Below are 18,582 nucleotides of genomic sequence, written 5' to 3' on the forward strand. Positions count from 1 at the left end.
AGGTACTTTTACATTTAAGTTTTGTCCTAAGGTAAGTTTATCCGATTCCTTGACTAATAATGCCGTGGCTCAAGGGCCCTGAGGCACAGGGGCCACCCGGAGGCAACTGGGTCAATCCGCTTGGAGAGATAGGCTACTGGTCTTTGTCAGGCTCCAAACTCATGGGTTAGAACTCCTAGTGCTACCCTGCTGTTCTCGTGAACAAAAAGATTAAAGTCTCGCATCACATCTGGTAGCCCTAGTGCCGGGGCCTCAGTGAGCTTTGCCTTTATGGTGATGAAGGCTTTCTCCTGTTCGGGACCCCATTCGATGGGTGCCTTCTCTTCTCTTAAAGCTTCATAGAGAGGCTTGGCCAGGTCTGAAAACCCCGGGATCCAAATTGACAGAACCCTGCCGCTCCCAGGAATTCCCGAATCTGCCACCGGGTGCTAGGGATTAGGATGGCACATACTGCCTGCTTCCTTTCAGTCCCTAGCCTTCGTTTCCCTTGCGTGATCTGGAAGCCTAGATACTTGACTTCTTTCTGACAAACCTGTGCCTTTTTCTTAGACACCCGATAACCTGTTTCAGTTAACAGTCTCAGAAGGGCTCGTGTTCCCTCCCAGCACTGAGCTCGTGTGGAGCTGCCCAGAAGGAGGTCGTCTACATATTGGAGTAGAACACACCCCAAGTCCTGTCCTGGGAACTTAGACAGATCAGATGCTAGTGCTCCACTAAAAAGAGTAGGGGAGTTCTTGAACCCTTGTGGCAGTCTGGTCCAGGTGAACTGCTCCTTGGCCCCTGTAGTTGGGTTTTCCCATTCGAAAGTGAAGAGAGGCTGACTGGAAGGTGCTAATTGAAGACAGAAAAAGGCATCTTTCAGATCTAGGCATGTAAACCATTCCGCCTCTGATGGGATGAGTCCCAGAAGAGTGTAGGGGTTCGGCAGTGCTGAATGCAGGGTTATAACAGCCTCGTTAACAGCCCGTAGATCGTGCACCGGGCAGTAGTCATTTGTCCCCGGCTTTTTGACAGGCAAGAGAGGCGTGTTCCATGGAGACCTGTATCGTTTAACAAGTCCCCACTGAAGCAGCCGGTCTGAGTGGACCTGGATTCCTAGGCGTGCTTCCCTTGGAGTTGGATATTGGCGGATTTTAACAGGCTGTGTCCCAAGCTTTAACTCAATTAGCACTGGGGCGTGGTCCTTAGCCAGGCCTGGAGGATTCCCTTCTGCCCAGACCAGCAGGAATTCTTTCTCTTTATTCAGGTTCTAATGGTGAGGCCTTTGTCTGGGGGGTATAAAGTCTCCATTCTTCCTCCCTTGGCACTGCTAAGGACAGGATCATTGGGGAGGTCTCCTCACCTAGGCGAAGCTGTGCTGAGCCATCTGGAGCAAAAGTGATTTCTGCCCCCATTTTGGCTAAAAGGTCTCTAAGCATTAGAGGCACTGGACAGTCTGGCAAGTACAGGAATTCATGAATTACTTGATGACCGCCAAGTTGGCATTGGCGAGGGTGGCAGAATGGTCTACGGGTCTGGTCCCCAGTAGCTCCAATAATGGTGACCTCCTTTCCTGAGAGAGGTGCTACTTTCTAAGTGACTACTGAGTGCTCAGCTCCTGTATCAACCATAAAGTCCACAGTCTGGCCCCCTATTTTCATTCTGACCATGGGCTCATGGGGGCCTAGCTGAAGTGAGCCCGGTCTGTTTTAGTCGGAATCAGTCATTGCTAGCCCAATGAGATCTGCTTCAGGTGGCTCTAGTTGATTGCAACTGGGCAGAAAAGGGGGCCTAGTCGTTTTACTTTGCCGTTTGGGGCATTCATTCTTCCAGTGTCCTGTTTCCTTACGATAGGCACACTGGTCTCGCCTCAGGTTCGCTCTTCCTTTTCCCCCTGGTCTGTATCCTTGCTAATCTGTCTGGGAGCCTGAGCCTCTAAAAGCCGCTGCTATTATATTGGCCCTTCTTTGTATTCTCTTTTCTTCCTCCTTCCTTGCTGCACTATCTCGATTAATGAAAACCTCGTTAGCTATCTCTAGCAGTTCAGTAGCATTCTTTCCTGCAAACCCTTCCAGTTTCTGTAATTTTCTCCTGATGTCAGGCTGGGCTTGGCCTACAAAGACAGCATTTACCATGGTTTGATTTTCTGGGGCCTCAGGTCTAAAGGGGGTGTAGATCCAGTATGCCTCACATAGTCTCTCATAGAAAGCTGCTGGACTTTTCATCAGGCTTCTGGAAAACCTCAGAGATTTTAGCCATGTTGGTGGGCTTCTTGGCTCCGGCCCTGACCCCCTGGATGAAGGCCAGATGATATCTTTCTAGCCCGGTCCTTCCATCTTCTGAGTTCGGGTTCCAATCGGGTTCCTCATCTGGGAAGGCCTTCCTGGCCCATCTGTCTGTATCTAATATTCCTGCCAGGGTCTGGGTCTGGAACCACTTTCGAGCCTCTGTTACTACTCTCATGCGCTCCTCAGTGTTAAAGAACGTGAAAAGGAGCTGCTTGCGGTCCACCCAGGTGGGCTTCTGGGTCTGGAAGATCGTTTCTAGAAGGTCTATCATGGCCTGAGGTTTTTCAGAATAAGCTGGGGTGTGATGTTTCCAATTCAAGATGTCAGTGGTGGTAAAGGGCTGATAATAATAGACTGGCCCTCCCTCCTGCAAGGTCCCATCTTTACCAACTACTTGGGCGCCCCGAGTCTCCCTTAGAGGCATCTTATGTGCTGGTTGTGGCCTGGGCCCTTGATCGGCTGAACGCAAGCGCCGCCCAACTGGCTCTGGAGAGCCTGGTTGAGGAGAAACGGAAGGGGGTGGTGTTTCTGGACCTTTCAGACCAGCTGGGGAAGCACTTGGTGCTGCCTGTGGCACATATGGAGATGATAAAACTAGCGGGACTTCCTCAGGGGATCCTGACAGAACAAGGGGTTGTGTTCCCTTCTGAGAGATCTGTTTCTTTTCTCCTACTACTAAAACCTTACAGAACCGGACCCAAGGCGGCAAGGTTTGAGCAATTTCTAACCAGCTCTCTATGTAAGGGAACTGATCTGGGTGTTCGGGGTCTGTCGTGACTACATTCCAGACCGCCCTGACCAGTCCTACATCTAAAGAGCCTTCCAGGGGCCAGCCGACCCCAAAGGCTGGCCATTCTAATTCACAGAATTTCCTCAGTGTTTTGGGGTTCATTTTAATACCATAGTCCTCAATGAAACCCTTTTCAAAAATTTCCAATGTGCAATTGAGAACAGTGGGTTTACTTTGTCCCAACCCCAAGATGATTGGTGGTGAGAGACAGACAAGGGTTCAGGGAGATTTACTAAAAGCCTGGAGGGTCTCCTTAAAGAAAAGATCCTTAATCAGCACAGGCAGGGGCAGGGCGGGTAAAATCTCTTCACCCTGCAGAGCTGTGAGCCCCGTCCCTGAAAGTCCCAGCCAGCCAAAAGAGACAAGAAAAGCTGAAAATACCTTTAAATCTACCCCAGAATTCCAGAATTTCAACCTAACACAGCAAAATCACAGAGCAAACCAAAGCCCCTAGTACACAAACATAGACAGAAGTTTTTATCAAACATCTCTGAGAAAACTAACTCAACAGCGCTGCTTGAAAACCAAATGTTTTAACCAGATGAGCAAACAGAAAATCAAAGTAGCTTTCACTTTCACACAGACCAGTTAATCAGCAGATAATTATGCCAAGACAGACAAACATCCGTACTCACACTCTCTCAGTAGACTAGCCCAGACTGGAGCTGAGCAGATAATGCCCAACTCCCCAGATGGGCATGGGGGCACTCCCGGCACCCACACCCCAGAACAGAATTCTCGACCGACGTCTCGGTGAGAACCTACCAGAGGAGTTAAGTCTGCGTCCAGCCCCACTTCTCGGTAGCAAATTGGCTAGTCCCACACACAAGCAAACAGAAGAGTGAACCCAAAATTCCTTAATCAAATCTGAATTCACTCACCTCCGAAGTCCTGATTCCTGATTTACCTGACGAAGTCCTATGACTTCCGGGGAGGTGATCAAGCTCCCCCTTCCACTCACTTGGAGTGGGCCTGACTGACTGGGGCCCCTACCTTACCGATTCTGTCGACAGGTCCAGAAGTGTCCATCCACTTTCTCCAGATGCCGGCCGGGTCCTGGTCTGAGGTCTGGGAGCGCCTGGAGTCCCCCCAGGTTCAATTCTTTTAAAATTAGCAGGGCGCGCCTTCTGGAGACCTGTCCTGCGCCCCCAGGTCCCAAAGCCCGTCCACTCACCGGAGGCAAGAGCCAAACGCCGTTAGATTCTCGGTCAGGGAACCAAATGTTGCAGAAGACCAAAGAAATACCAAGCACACTTCCTAGAGAAAGGGAGGGACCCCATTTATTAACACTAGTGGACTCCGGGAATAATTTCCAAATCAGAGTGAAGAAACACGCAGAGGGCTTCACTTTTTATAACCTTCTGGGGTCTTTCTCTTGCAGATATGGTTCCACCCCCTTTCGTGGGCTTACAGGAAGGCCCCCAGGTGTTGGGGGTCCCCAGGCTATATCCGATGATCTGTCCTGGGGCCAGCGATAACGACCTTCCCCTTCCACCCCAGGGCAGTGCATTGTTCACAGTTTTTATGGCCTGACATGCCTTGCAAGACCAGTTTTTTCCTCAGTACTTACGTTAGAAAAAAATATAAAAAATCAATTATCTGAGGCCCTACCTTAAGAATTCAAGGGAAACAAGAACAGAATAAGCCCAAAGTACATAGAATAAAGGAAACAAAAATAGAGAGTCTAGTGGTGTGGTAGTGATAGTGATGCAAAAAAGTTGAACATAATGTACAACCCCATGACCTGGCAGTTTCACTCCTAGGTATATATTTAAGAGTGTGAGACTATACATTCACAAAAGACTTGCACAATAATGTTCCTAGCAGCATTGCTTGTAATACCCCAAATTGGACACTACTCAAATGCACATACATAATAGAATAGATAAATAAATGTTGCTATATTCACACAATGAAATCCTACTTAGCAAAAAGTTTATACTAATGGTAGTTTATCAGCCATAAGGGACAAATATAGCCAAATTTTGTAAACATATTCATGAGTGAAGAAAGCCAGACACAAAAGAGTATATACTGTATGATTCCATTCGTATAGAGTTCAAACAGATGAAGCTTCTATTTGCTGATTAAAAGCCTGTATGGTGTTACTCCTTAGTGGAGGCTTATGAATGGAATGGGACCTTAAGTGGACTTCTAAGTAACAGTACTGTTTTCTATCTTGATCTGGGTACTGATTACATAGATGTGTTCAGATATGAAAATTTATTGAGCTATATACTATGTTTTTTCTACATGTATGTTATCTATATATATAAAAGCCTAAGCGATCAGAATGACCAGAATGACCGGTCGCTATGACGTGCACTGACTACCAGGAGGCAGGCACTCAATGCAGGATCTGTCCCCTGCTGGTCAGTGTGCTCCCACAGCCAACCTCCCCTGGTTGGCCAACCTCCTGTGGTTCCCTCTCCCCGGCCGGCAGGCCCCGATTGCCTGATTGGGGCCAGCCCCTGGGCTAGGATGGATAACCAGGGGTGGGTGGCGGCAGATGCGGTTCTTTTCCCAGGGGGGCTGAGGGCTGGCTCCCTCCTTGGGGCTGGCAGCCAACCTCCCATGCCCTGTCCCTCCGCCCAGCTGGCAGGCCCCAACCAGCCTGCCGTTCGCCCGCCACAGTGGCAGTGTGGTGGCGAGGGAAGGAGGAGTGGGGGAGGCAGAGAACTATGCGGTGGCAGAGCGCCGACGGTGGTGTCGGCATCTGGCATCTGTTCCTTCCGTGCCTGGCCCAGCAACTGTCGCCTCCTCTCCGAACCCCGCCAGGGCCTTTGGGCCCTGGGCTGGGACGGGGAGCCAGGGGTGGGTGGCAGCAGATGTGGCTCTTTTCCCAGGGGGGCCAAGGGCTGGTTTCCTCCTCTGGGACAGCAGCCAACCTCCCGTGCCCTGTCCACACACCCCCAGCCGGCAGACCCCGCTGCCTGCCCACCGCGGTGGCAGTGCAGCAGCGAGGGAAGGAGGAGGGAGGAGGTAGGGACCCGTGTGGTGGCGGAGCGCTGACGATGGTGGCATCCACATTCGGCATCCGTTCCTTCTGTACCCGGCCCAGCAGCTGTCGCCTCCTCTTCAGCCTGACCCTGTTTGGCCTGGCCCCTATTGTCCCTGATCGCCAGCCAGGCCTAGGGACCCCACCCATGCACGAATTTCGTGCACCGGGCCTCTAGTACTTTAATAAAAACACAAAAGAAAACTGACAGATAATATTCACAACAGAACTAGGTAACAATGTATCCCCATGACTCTCACACTAAACAGGTAAGGGAAATCACCCTTAGCACAAGATCAATAGGTGATTGGCATCTGTGTGGAAGAAAGCAGAAGAGTTGACAGACAGACCATGTGAACAACTTGACAGACACAAGAATTCCAAACAGCAAACAGGTATTCACTAAAAAGCATGACAGTCCATTTAAGAACAACACTTGAAATAGGAGTTTTGCCACCAATAAAAACTGGGTGAGCCCCGGCCAGTGTGGCTTAGTGGGAGTGTTGTCCTGTTCACTGAAAGGGTTTGGGTTTGAATCCTAGTCAGGGCTTGTGTGATGTTTCACTCTCACATTGATTTTTTTTCCTCTCTCTCCCTCTCTCTTCCTCTTTCTCTAAAGTCAATTTTGAAAAGCATATCCTCAGGTGAGGATTAAAAAAAACACCTGGGTAAATACAAGGGGCTTGTGGTCAGAAGGTCTGAAAGGGGTGGAGTAGTCTAGTCCTTAGTGAACTTTTGAAAATGACCCACCAGATCTCCCTTCCAGGACAGGGTTCTACCCTGAGGAGAAATTGCTGAGAATAGAATTGAAATTGAGGAGAACAGGCACAATAAAGAAAAGAAGGAAAGAGAAAGTCCAGATAAAAGTGTAAGAAAGGACCAGAATCAAGAGCTAATTAAACAAGGCCTATTTCTTTAACAACAGAAAGACAGCTTCTGTCAAGTTAGAAAAGCCACCCTGAACCTACTTCTTTCTAAAAGTAAAGGACAACTTAACCACACATCAGAATTAACAATAGGCTGTGGTGATGATTGCACAGCTCTGAATATACAAAACAAAACAAAACAAAACAAAAAAACCCCGTTGATCTGTACACTTTAAATGGGTGAATTTTATTTTATAGTATGTGAAATATATACAATAAAGCTGTTAGAAAGTGAACAAAATTATCAAGGCCAAAGTTCACACAAAATTACTATAAGGGGAAAAAAAATCAAGAGCATTCCAAAACACAACAAATCTAAAATATACTTTTAAAAAATGAGTTGAAAGATATTAAGAAAATTATATAAGACATGGAAGAACAGTATAAAGCAGGGTTAGAAGAACTCGGAAATGTGGTGACAACTTAGGGAAAGTAAAAAAGAAAGAATCATTTCGCCTGGAGAGTGTGGCTCAGGATCTATGAGCCAGGAGGTCACGGTTCAATTCCCGGTCAGGACACATTCCCTGGTGGTTGCGGGCTCGATCCCCATTGGGGGCATGCAGGGGGCAGCTGATTGGTGATGTTTCTCTTATTGATGTTTCTACCCCTCTCTCCTCCCTTCCTTTCTCTGAAATCAATAAAACATACTTTTAAAAAAAAGAAAGAAGGAATTTTAGTACACTGCTGGTGGGGATGCAGACTGGTGCAGCCACTGTTCAAAACAGTATGGCATTTCCTCAAAAAATTAAAAATGGAACTCCCATTTGACCCAGTGATCCCACTTCTAGGAATATATCCAAAGAAACCAGAAAACACGAATCAGCAAGAATATATGCACCCTATGTTCATAGCAGCACAATTTACAATAGCTAAGATTTGGAAACAGCTTAAGTGCTCATCAGTAGACGAGTAGATAAAAAAGCTGTGGTACATCTACACAATGGAATATTACACAGCTATAAAAAATAACTCTTGCCATTTGCAACATGAATGGACCTGGAGAATATTATGCTAAGCGAAATTAGCCAGTTAGAGAAAGATAAGTATCATATGATCTCACTCATATGTGGAATCTAATGAACAAAATAAACTGATAAAGTAGATCCAGAGACATAGAATCATGGAACAGACTGAGGAATTTCAGAGGGAAGGTGGAAATGAGAGGGTGGGTAGGGAGTGATTAACCAGGGAACTTATATGCATACTAGAGGCCCAGTGTACAAAATTTTTGCACAGGTGCAGTCCCTATGCCTTGTTGGTGATCGAAGCATGAGCATCTGGCGTGAAAGGGCAGGTCCCAGCTGACCTCTGGGTCCTGGGCAGCACCTGGGCTCCTGAGCCCCCACGCACCCCCCTCCACCTGAGTCATGGTGCCCGAGTCTCCACGCAAAGATGGCGGTGAGCTTGGCCGGACACCGTGGTCCTGGGCTCAGCATGGGCCTCTGGGCTGCCCAGCAGTGCTGCATGGAAGCCGGGTGTGCAGTGCACTCTCTCCCAGCTGGCCTCACAGACCAGCTCCTGCACAAACCCATGGGGAGCCCGACTGGTCCCTGCAGTCCAGTTGGCTGCAGCCTGGCTCACCAGGAAGAGGCCGCACAGATGCAGGGTGGGTTCCTCACGGGCACCCGGCACCTGAGTGTGGTGGCTTCCCCAGCGTGCAAGCCCTGGTGTTCTAGGGGAGGGTAGTAGGGGGAGTGAGAGCAAGCTTGGACACCCCACATTCTCACCGCACCTCCATCCCTCTCACACCCACCCCCAGGTAGCCAGTGAGAGGTTGCAGCACATCACCCAATGTCCGTCATTTTCTGTGCCACCCCCTGGTGGTCAGCACACGTCATAGCGAGCAGTCAAACGACCACCGAGGAGACAGTTTGCATATTAGGCTTTTATTATATAGGATATGCCTAGCCCATGGACACAGACAATAGAGTGCTGAAGGTCTGGAGGGGCAAGTGCAGGATGGAGGGGGTCAATGAAAAAAAAAAAGGGACATTTGTAATACTTTCAACAATAAAGATAATTTTTAAAAATGTTTCAGAAATGAAGTCTGGAGCAGAGGAAAGCAATAGGAAATGCCTTACTAAAGTAAAAAGGAACATGTTTTAAATAAAAAGATTTGACATATCAAAGAAAGTAAGGAAGACCTGGCGTAGGATAGTAGGATTACCTGAAGAAGAAAACCAAAGCAAGGAAAAAGAATAAATGCTAAAAACTAATAGTAAGGAGACTTTCCTGAAACTTAAAAAAAAAAATAAGATTTGATTATAAAAAGTGTACTGTGTACCTGAGAATTCTGACCCAAAATGACCAACAAATGATAATAAAAGTACTAGGCTGGAAAGAAGAAAAACAGCTGTGGAAATTTCAGCAAAAAGAACCGGTGGTTTATAAAGGGAAGAAAATTAGATCACCCTGAAACTTTGGCACCAACATTTCATGCCAAAAAAAGTGGAGTAACAGATATTACAATATTCAAGGGGAAAAATGTGAGCCAAGGATATATATCTGCTAAAACTGTCTTTTAAGTGAAGGGTACAGAGATTTATCAGTATGCAGTAACTTAAGAGCTACTGTTCCCATGATTTCTTCCTGAGGAAATTGCTAGAGAATGAGCTTCAGACAACCAAAATGGTGAGAGACATTAACATAAGGACTGGTGGCAAGCATCCTATATAACATAAGAAAAACATGTAAATTGACCATACCTCCACTACGCTCACCAGCCAATCAGGAGTGAGTATGCAAATTAACCTGACAATGATGACGGGTTAATTTGCATACACAGGCGCTGGGCGGAGAGCAGAGGGGGAGAGCTGGCGGAGAGTGGAGCAGCTTGAGGAACTTGGCTCCCCAAGCTGCCAGACGGAGAGCAGAGAGGGAGAGCTGGTGGTTTGGAGGACTTGGCAGAGTGGGAGGCCGTGGGACAGAGACAGAGCAGAAAGGGAAAACCCAGAGCTTGGGGAGCACCAGGAATTCTGGGAGTAGTAGTTCTGGTGGCAGCCCCAGGACCAGAAGTGGAAGCCCAGAGCACGGGGAAGCACCAGGAATGCTGGGACTCATAGTTCTGGTGGCAGACGGATCTCCTAGACCCATGGTCGGCAAACTGCAGCTTGCGAGCCACATGCAGCTCTTTGGCCCCTTGAGTGTGGCTCTTCCACAAAATACCACAACCTGGGCGAGTCTATTTTGAAGAAGTGGCGTTAGAAGAAGTTTAAGTTTAAAAAGTTTGGCTCTCAAAAGAAATTTCAATCGCTGTACTGTTGATATTTGGCTCTGTTGATGGCTGAGTTTGCCGACCACTGTCCTAGACACTAGAGCAAAGTGAGCCTGGAGCAAGTTACTGTTGCAGTGGGGGATGGAGGGAAAGCAAAGGTGAGAGACATAAGTAAAATCAGAGTGTCTAAGAAAAATTAAAGGGAAGATATCCTAAAACTTCCAGGAAATCTCCACCAATGAAGCAAAGAAAAAAAAAGTCTTTATTATTCTGTGAGCAACAAACCAAACTGGGTTGGGGTCTCAAACAATTCCCTCATATGATTGCAAAGACAGCCAGAAACTCCCAGATTGGAGAGGGCTCCCCTGAGGGCTGTCAGATTGGAGAGGGTGCAGGTTGGGCTGAGGGACCCACCCCCCATGCACGAATCTTTGTGCACTGGACCCCTAGTTAAATATATAGTGACTTGTAGAACTAAGACTAAATGAGGCATAAAGGGGAGAGAGTAGAGTATGCAGTGCCTATATACTCAGTACTCAGATCATGTAGATTCTTTTATTTAAATTTTTAATGTAGGCCTTTTAAAAATGGAGAAATGGGGAAAGCATATGCAAAAAAAGAACTATTCTCAGTTATATTAGTGACATACAATATTAGTGTTATTACAAGACTGTAATATGAGGTATTATAAATAAGTAATTATGATACTCTTATTTTATCCTTTCTTTGACAACTAAGACTTTTAATGTAGAATACAGACGTAATTCAAAAGAATTTAAGAAATAAAACAACCCTGTTGTCCTAAATATGAAACCATGAAAAATTTTATTTAAAAGTAAACATATACACCTTTGCTTTATCCACTGAAAAGGCTTAGAAACAATGACCAGCCCAGCAGCAATGAGCATACCTAGTCACTCAGATTGTGGTTTTGAAATACCATTCCCATTAAAAAGAAGCCAGGGTGGCTAATTCCAAATCTGGGACAGGAAAAATACAAGATAAGCATTGAAGAAGGAAGAGCTGAAAAAAAAAAGACAATTGGAGTATGTTATTGGGACACAGGCCAGCTGAAAGAACTCTAACTGACCAAAAACTGGAAGAATTGAGTGAGCAGTAAAATAGCAGAATTGGATTATAACACAAGGAATAAAATAAATATCCATGATTCTACAGTGATAGAAATAAATTAAATAAATAAGTGGGGGAGAAGAGAATAATCTCTATGTGAAAATTCCAAATAATTTGTCTATATGCTTCTGTCTCAAGGAGGTGGAGCATAACTCCTCACTCCTGAAGTGTGGGCTGTGGTCTACAGTATAGAAGGTGTGGGAAGGAGTAACTTTACTATTGGGAACCGTGCAAACACTACCTTAGTCAGGTGGTCCAGGTTAACATCAGCAGTGATAATCATGATGATGTGTAGCCTTGATTTGATGTGATGAGACAGGTACTTCACTTCTGTGGTCTCCTCCAACCCACAACCCCAGACTAATTATGAGAAAAACATCACACAGCCCAAATTGAGGCACATTCTGCAAAATACCTGATGGGGACTCCTCAACACAGGAAAGGCTAAGAAATTATCACAACCAAGAGGACACGAGGAGAAATGATGACAAAATGCACTGTGGTGTTCAGGATGGGATCCGGGGACAGTTAAAAAGGGCATTAGGTAAAACCTAAGGAAACCTATATCAACAATTTAATCTAAAAATCAAAATAAATGAACAAGACATCTAATGAACAAAATAAACTGATGAATAAAATAGAACCAGAGGCATGGAAACATGGAACAGACTGATGAATCTCAGAGGGAAGGATGACAGGAAGAGAATAACCAAAGATATATATGCATTACCCATGGACACAGACAATAGGTAGTAAAGGCCTGGGGCAGGGTGGGATCCAGGTGAAGGAGGTCAATATATCTAATACTCTCAACATTAAAATTTTTTTAAAAAACAAAAAACAAAGGAAATCTCATCACATCATATGTATTTTGCTACATTTTACTGTTACTCTCGGGGTTATTTATGCTTATTGTATCTGTAGGTGGAAATACTATATAATGTGTGCTACTGCACATCTATTCCCAATTTTGTTCAGTGATGCCATGCTAGTAGTTTGAAATTAGCCATGGTGGGAGGATTATACTATGGAAATCATCAAATGCTACCCAATCCCTCCCCAAAGCTAGTTGCTAAACATTTACCAGCATATTGAGTTGTACACTTGAAACCTGTATGGTTTTGTTAAAATATATTTTTATTGATTTCAGAGAGGAAGGAAGAGGAAGAGAGATATAGAAACATCAATGATGATAGAGAATCATTGATCAGCTGCTTCCTGCATGCCCCCTACTGGGGATCGAGGCCGTAACCTGGGCATATGCCTCTGACTGGAATCGAACCAGGGACCCTTTAGTCTGCTCTATCCACTAAGCCAAACTGGCTAGGGCTAAACCTGTATGGTTTTGTTAACCAGTGTCACACCAATAAATTCAATACAAAAATTGACCAGCATAAAAAAAACCCAAGGAAGTCTGAATAAAGTATGGACTTTAGTAGTTAATATTATAACAGTATTGGTTCACTAGTTGTGACAGAAACCATCTACCTAATAAAAGAGTAACATGCTAATTGACCATACCTTCGTGACACCCACCAGCCAATCAGGAGGGATTATGCAAATTAACCCAACAAAGATGGGTTAATTTGCATACACAGGCGCCGAGTGGCCAGGGACAGGGTGGGGCGCCTGCATTGTCGCCATGGCAATGATGCATGTGTTCTGCACCACCCCAGCAGCTCCGGGTCTCTGGGAAGCATGGGAAGGCAGAAAGGGGGCTCCAGCCAGAGCAAAGGTGGTGCCAGCAGCCAGGGGAACGAAGGCCTATTCTTGCACGAATCTTCATTTGTGCATTGGGCCACTAGTCCTACCTAATAATAGACAAATATGCAAATTGACCATACCTCCGACACACCCACAAGCCACACCCACCATCCAATCAGAGCGAGTATGCAAATTAACCCAACAAAGATGGCTACAGCCACAGAGAACAAGGTTTCCTAGGTAACAGAGGAAGTCAAGCTTTCTGCCTGCCCTTGCCAGGCCTAAGCCTCCACTCAAGCTACAAAGTTTCAATTATAGAAGGTAAACAATTTCAAACAAAAATTGTGGCAGAATGGAGCTTGAGAAAGCAGGCCAGGGTTGCCGGCGGCAACAGGGGAAGCAAAGCTTTCCACACACCCTGGCCAGGCCCACCCACTTAAGGCTACAAAGTTTCAATTAGAACTCCAACAGAAATGGCTTGGCTCCGCTCCAGGCTACAAAGTTTCAATTGTAGAAGGTAAATAAATTCCAGATACCAGGGCCTCTGCTTGGGTTGCCAGAGGGCGTGGCCGGCCTGCAAACCACCACAGGCCCCTCGCTCAGGCCGCCCCATGCCCCAAGGGAACCCCACCCTGATCAGGGACACCCTTCAGGGCAAACCAGCTGGCCCCCACCCCTGTACCAGGCCTCTATCCTATCTAATAAAAGAGTAATATGCAGATTGATCATCACTGCAACACACAATATAGCTGCCCCCATGTGGTCAAAGATCCTGCCCCCATGTGGACACAAGATGGCCACCACAAGATGGCCAGCAGGGGAGGGCAGTTGAGAGGGACCAGGCCTGCAAGGGAGGGCAGTTGGAGGTGATCAACCCTGCAGGAGAGGGCAGTTAGGAGTGACCAGGCCGGCAGAGGAGGGAAGTTGGGGGCAAACAGGCTGGCAGCGGAGTGGTTTAGGGGGTGATCAGGCTGGCAGGCAGAAGCGATTAGGGGCAATCAGGAAGGCAGGCAGGCAAGCAGTTGGAAGCCAGCAGTCCTGGATTGTGATTCCCACTGGGATTGGGCCTAAACGGGCAGTCAGACATCCCTCGAGGGGTCCCAGATTGGAGAGGGTACAGGCTGGGCTGAGGGACAACCCCCTCCGTGCACGAATTTCATGCACCGGGCCTCTAGTCTATATATATAAAAGCCAAGCGACTGGAATGACAGAACAACCAGTCTCTATGACATGCACTGCAGCGGCCAACCGGCCTGTTTGGGGCCCTGATCGCCCCCCCCAAACCTCCCATGGCCCCTCCCCCCTGCCGGCCCAGCCTAATCAGCCCCCGTCAGGGCAGGCCAACCAGACCCCACCCGTGCAAGAATTTGTGCACCAGGCCTCTAGTTGGGTATAAATGTATAAGAACTCTCTGTACTATCTTCTCAATTTTCCTGTAAATCTAAAACTATTCTAAAATTTAAGAATGTAAGATTTTTTATCTTTTTTTTTAAATATATTTTATTGATTTTTTACAGAGAGGAAGGGAGAGGGATAGAGAGCTAGAAACATCGATGAGAAACATCGACCAGCTGCCTCCTGCACACCCCCTACCAGGGATATGCCCGCAACCAATGTACATGCCCTTGACCGGAATCGAACCTGGGACCTTTCAGTCCGCAGACCGATGCTCTATCCACTGAGCCAAACCGGTTTCAGCGAGAATTTAAGATTTTTTAGAAATCATTGCAATTTATTAAAACCCATCAAATATGTTTAAATCCATGAGTTCATAATAGTCCTTTAAAACAAAAACTGTTCAATTTTAGAGGATGATAAAGAACCAATTATCTTGAAAAGTGGTAAATAAAGTGAAAGTATCAAGCATTTATTTTGTTTTTCTCCTGGGTAACCAAATAGTAGTAGATGAGGGGAAACCTCTCTTTATAAATGTATTCTAGTTAATAAAAAGGAAATGTTAAAAATAAGAGTGTTACCTTTTTGAAACATCTGGAAAATTAATGAATCTAGGCATTGAGCATCAACAGCTGCTGACATTGCAACACATGAGACACATATGTGCCACCTGATGAGGGAAGGCAGAACCTCCTATAATCATGATGAAGGGATCAACCTGAATCAGATCAAGCCTCTGTATGAACTTGCTAATCTGCATAATTTCAAAAGAACATGTTGGACTGCATCATGACTATTCAATTAACAAAATTCCAGATTTGAGGAAACTCTACAGATCAGATACCCCCAGCTTCTTCAAGACAACATTTAAGGAAGGGAAAGGATGGAAGAGGAACCTCTAGATTAAAAAGATACCAAAATAGCTCTAGCTGGTTTGGCTCAGTGGGTAGAGTATTTACCCGAGGACTGAAGGGTATCGGGTTTGATTCTGATCAAGGGCACATACCTCGGTTGCAGGCTCCATCCCTGGCCCTGGTTGGGGCATGTGCAGGAGGCAGCCAATCGATTGTGTATCTCTCAAATTGATGTTTCTCTCTGTTTCTCCCCCTCCCACTCTCTCTAAAAATCAATGGAAAAATATCCTTGGGTGAGGATTAACCAAAAATAAAATATAAATAAATACATCATAAATAAAAATCAGTAGAAAAATATCCTTGGGTGAGGATTAACAATAAAAAAACAAAAAGACACCAAAATATTTTAAATGGGCAAGTCTAAACTCAGAAATATTTGGCTAAGTAAAAGAAATGAGATACAAGACTATATATTACTTGATTCTGTTTCTTTGAAATGCCCATCCTACTATATAAAAACCCAGGGTCCGTAACAACTGACCGAAGGCTCAACTGAACACTGGAAGTCAGTCCTGCAGTCAGTGCTGGGTTGCCGTGGAGACCCAGCACTGACTACTGCCGGTGCGGGCGAGGCGACCCAGCTCTGACTGCCAGGGGGCTGTGGATCAGGCCCAGAGAGAGGCAGGGTCTGATCCGCAGCCTCCTTGGCAGCTGTTCATCAGCCGTTGCCTCTCTCTTTCTCTCTTGGCTTCGCCAGCAGCCACGCCTCTGATTCTCTCCGGGCCTCCACGGGGGCTGCTGATCAGCGCCGCCTCTCTGATCAGGCCTGGAGAGAGGCCCAGATACACTGACTGGCATAGAAACTGACCAATCAGAACCAAATCTGAGTGAACTGTGAGGAGCCAATGGCTGCCTAGGAGGCGGAGCTTTTGACGCTGACTGGCATAGAAACCAACCAATCAGAACCAAATTGGCTGGCAGGGGAGGGCAGTTGGGGGGCAAGATCAGGCCGGCAGGGGAGAGCTGTTGGGGCAAGATCAGGCCAGCAGGGGAGGGCACTTGGGGGCGATATCAGGCCTGCAAGGGAGGGCAGTTAGGGGTGATCAGGAAGGTAGAGGCAGTTGGGGGCGAGATCAGGCTGGCAAGGGAGAGCAGTTGGGGGTGAGATCAGGCAAGCAGGCAGAGAGGTTAGGGGTGATCAGGCAGGCAGGCAGAGGGGTTAGGGGCAATCAGGCAGGCAAGCAGGTGAGCGGTTAGGAGTCAGCGGTCCCAGATTGCGAGAGGGATGTCTGACTGCCAGTTTAGGCCCGATCCCTGTCTGGCAGTTGGACATCCCCTGAGGGGTCACAGATTGGAGAGGATGCAGGCTGGGCTGAGGGAACCCCTTTCCCGCCCCCTCCCCCTCCCCCCGTTCACGAATTTCGTGCACCGGGCCACTAGTAATAGACAAATATATAGAGAAAGAAGGCAGAATAGTGATTTCCAGGGGCTGGAAGAAGGGAGGGAATGTGAACTAACTGTAAATGGGTACAAGGGGTCTTTTCGAGGTGATAGAATTTTTTTAATTGGATTGTGGTGATGGAGCCCCAACTCCGTACTAGAAGTCATTGAGTAAAATGTGAATGTACAAATGGACAACTCTGGTGTCCTGAGATGCACATTTGGATTATAAAGCTGTAATAAAGTCCAGAAAGTTATTTCTATAAAAGGTGGTTACCTTTGGGGCAGAGGGGGGAGGGTGTTGTAATTTGGAAGATGCTCATGGAAAAGCTTTTGGGATGGGTACAGAAGATCTTTTGACCCAGGTGGAGGCTATATAGGTATAGCCTTGCCTCCTTGTGAAAACTGAAGTTAAATATATATGATTTACAGTATTCTTTGTTTTACAATAAAAGTGTTTTTTAAAGAACACAAGGCTCCTAAGCTATTAGAGTAGATCATATCCCCACACATTTCATTCTTTATCATAGTCATGAAACTGTTTCTCATAAGCAAACTCAGAGTCACCAGGATATGTTCTTTTACCTCGGAAGAGAAAACAATTAGTGCAAAAGAGATACAGCAGTTGGTTCAATTTCTTTTGGGTGTACACCGCATGACAAGTGCCATTTGGACCTTAGACCCTGTTCTAGGCATGTGCAGAATAACACAGATATTCTCTTCTGGTAGATTCAGCTGCCCTGTGATTTCCAATTTTACACACAAGCAAAATTGTATAACTAACAGGAAATGGGTGGAGGAGGGGAAGTCACCTGTAGTTCCTGCTCCTTAGCATATCACAAATTATAAAATCATACATATTTTTTACTTTAGTGTTTTGGCTTGCTGGGGTTTTGTTGGTCAGTTGGTAGTTTGCTTTTTTGTGGGTCTTTTTCTTTTTGGAGGGCAGACTGGGGTATTTAGCAATTTTAGTAATAATTCTTTCCCAAAATAGAATTCATCCTGAGGGGCAACTTTTATGTTTTAGCTTTCTTGTGAAAAGTACTCAGAGCACCCTTTCTTACTGTTGAACATGTCCTCTGTTAGGTATCTAAGTGCTCTCCCTGCTTCTGCTGGCCCCAGGCATGCAGCCAGCCATATGCCTTTTTCTCCTTTTATGTGATTGTGTTTAGAATGGTGCTGAGGTTCCTGACATTCCGTCACTTTCTTATTTTTCTACTTTGGCAGAGGCCAAAAGAGCAGCTCAACAAGAAGATCAAGAACAAAGGGAGGAAGAGGATGATGAGCAAACACTCCACCGAGCTCGGGAGTGGGATGACTGGAAGGACACCCATCCTAGGGGCTATGGCAACCGAAAGAACATGGGTTAGTCTTTCTACAACAAGATGGGACTACAGGGCGCGCACATCTTCCCCACAAAGGAAAGCTGTGCAGTCTCCCCCTCCCTGGGCTCCTGCTTCAGCTCTACCAGGAAGGCAAAGACACCTAATCTTGCTTTGCGTTCAATAAAGTGTCAAGCAATTAAGAGTGTTTTGTTCCCTAGGTGATGAACCAGTGATTCTTATTTTTGCATTATCCTAATCATGTTGTATTTCAGATTCCTAGGTAGGAAGAAAAAGAGTACTGAGAAATGGCTCTATAATCAATGGCTGAATGAATTTTCCTTAAAAATAAAGTCCTTTCTATTACATCTATACAGAAATACTGGTGTCAGCTGGTTTTGTGTGTGCTTGTGCGGGGGAAGGGGGTCAGGAGTGGGTCCCTGGGCTTATGGAGAGATCCTGGTTGTCTGCCTTTGATCTGGGCAGTGAGTTTCTCAGCCTCAGAACTGCAGAGCTGGGGCTTTCGCTCTTCTACCCCAGC

General features: G+C 46.3%; 1 protein-coding gene across 1 annotated transcript in view; it reads left to right on the top strand.

Annotated features, from left to right (window-relative positions):
* The window catches only part of IGBP1 (immunoglobulin binding protein 1), a 50,766-nt gene extending 32,344 nt beyond the window's left edge, over positions 1 to 18,422 (top strand). The window contains exon 6 of the mRNA XM_079764872.1: positions 17,947 to 18,422. Within this exon, the coding sequence (XP_079620998.1) occupies positions 17,947 to 18,089 (143 nt within the window). The 3' untranslated portion in view covers positions 18,090 to 18,422. The remainder of the gene's footprint in view (positions 1 to 17,946) is intronic.
* Positions 18,423 to 18,582: the final 160 nt, after the last annotated feature.

This window comes from Cnephaeus nilssonii (genome assembly GCF_951640355.1).
Source record: "Cnephaeus nilssonii genome assembly, chromosome: X".
NCBI classification, from domain to species: Eukaryota; Metazoa; Chordata; class Mammalia; order Chiroptera; family Vespertilionidae; genus Cnephaeus; species Cnephaeus nilssonii.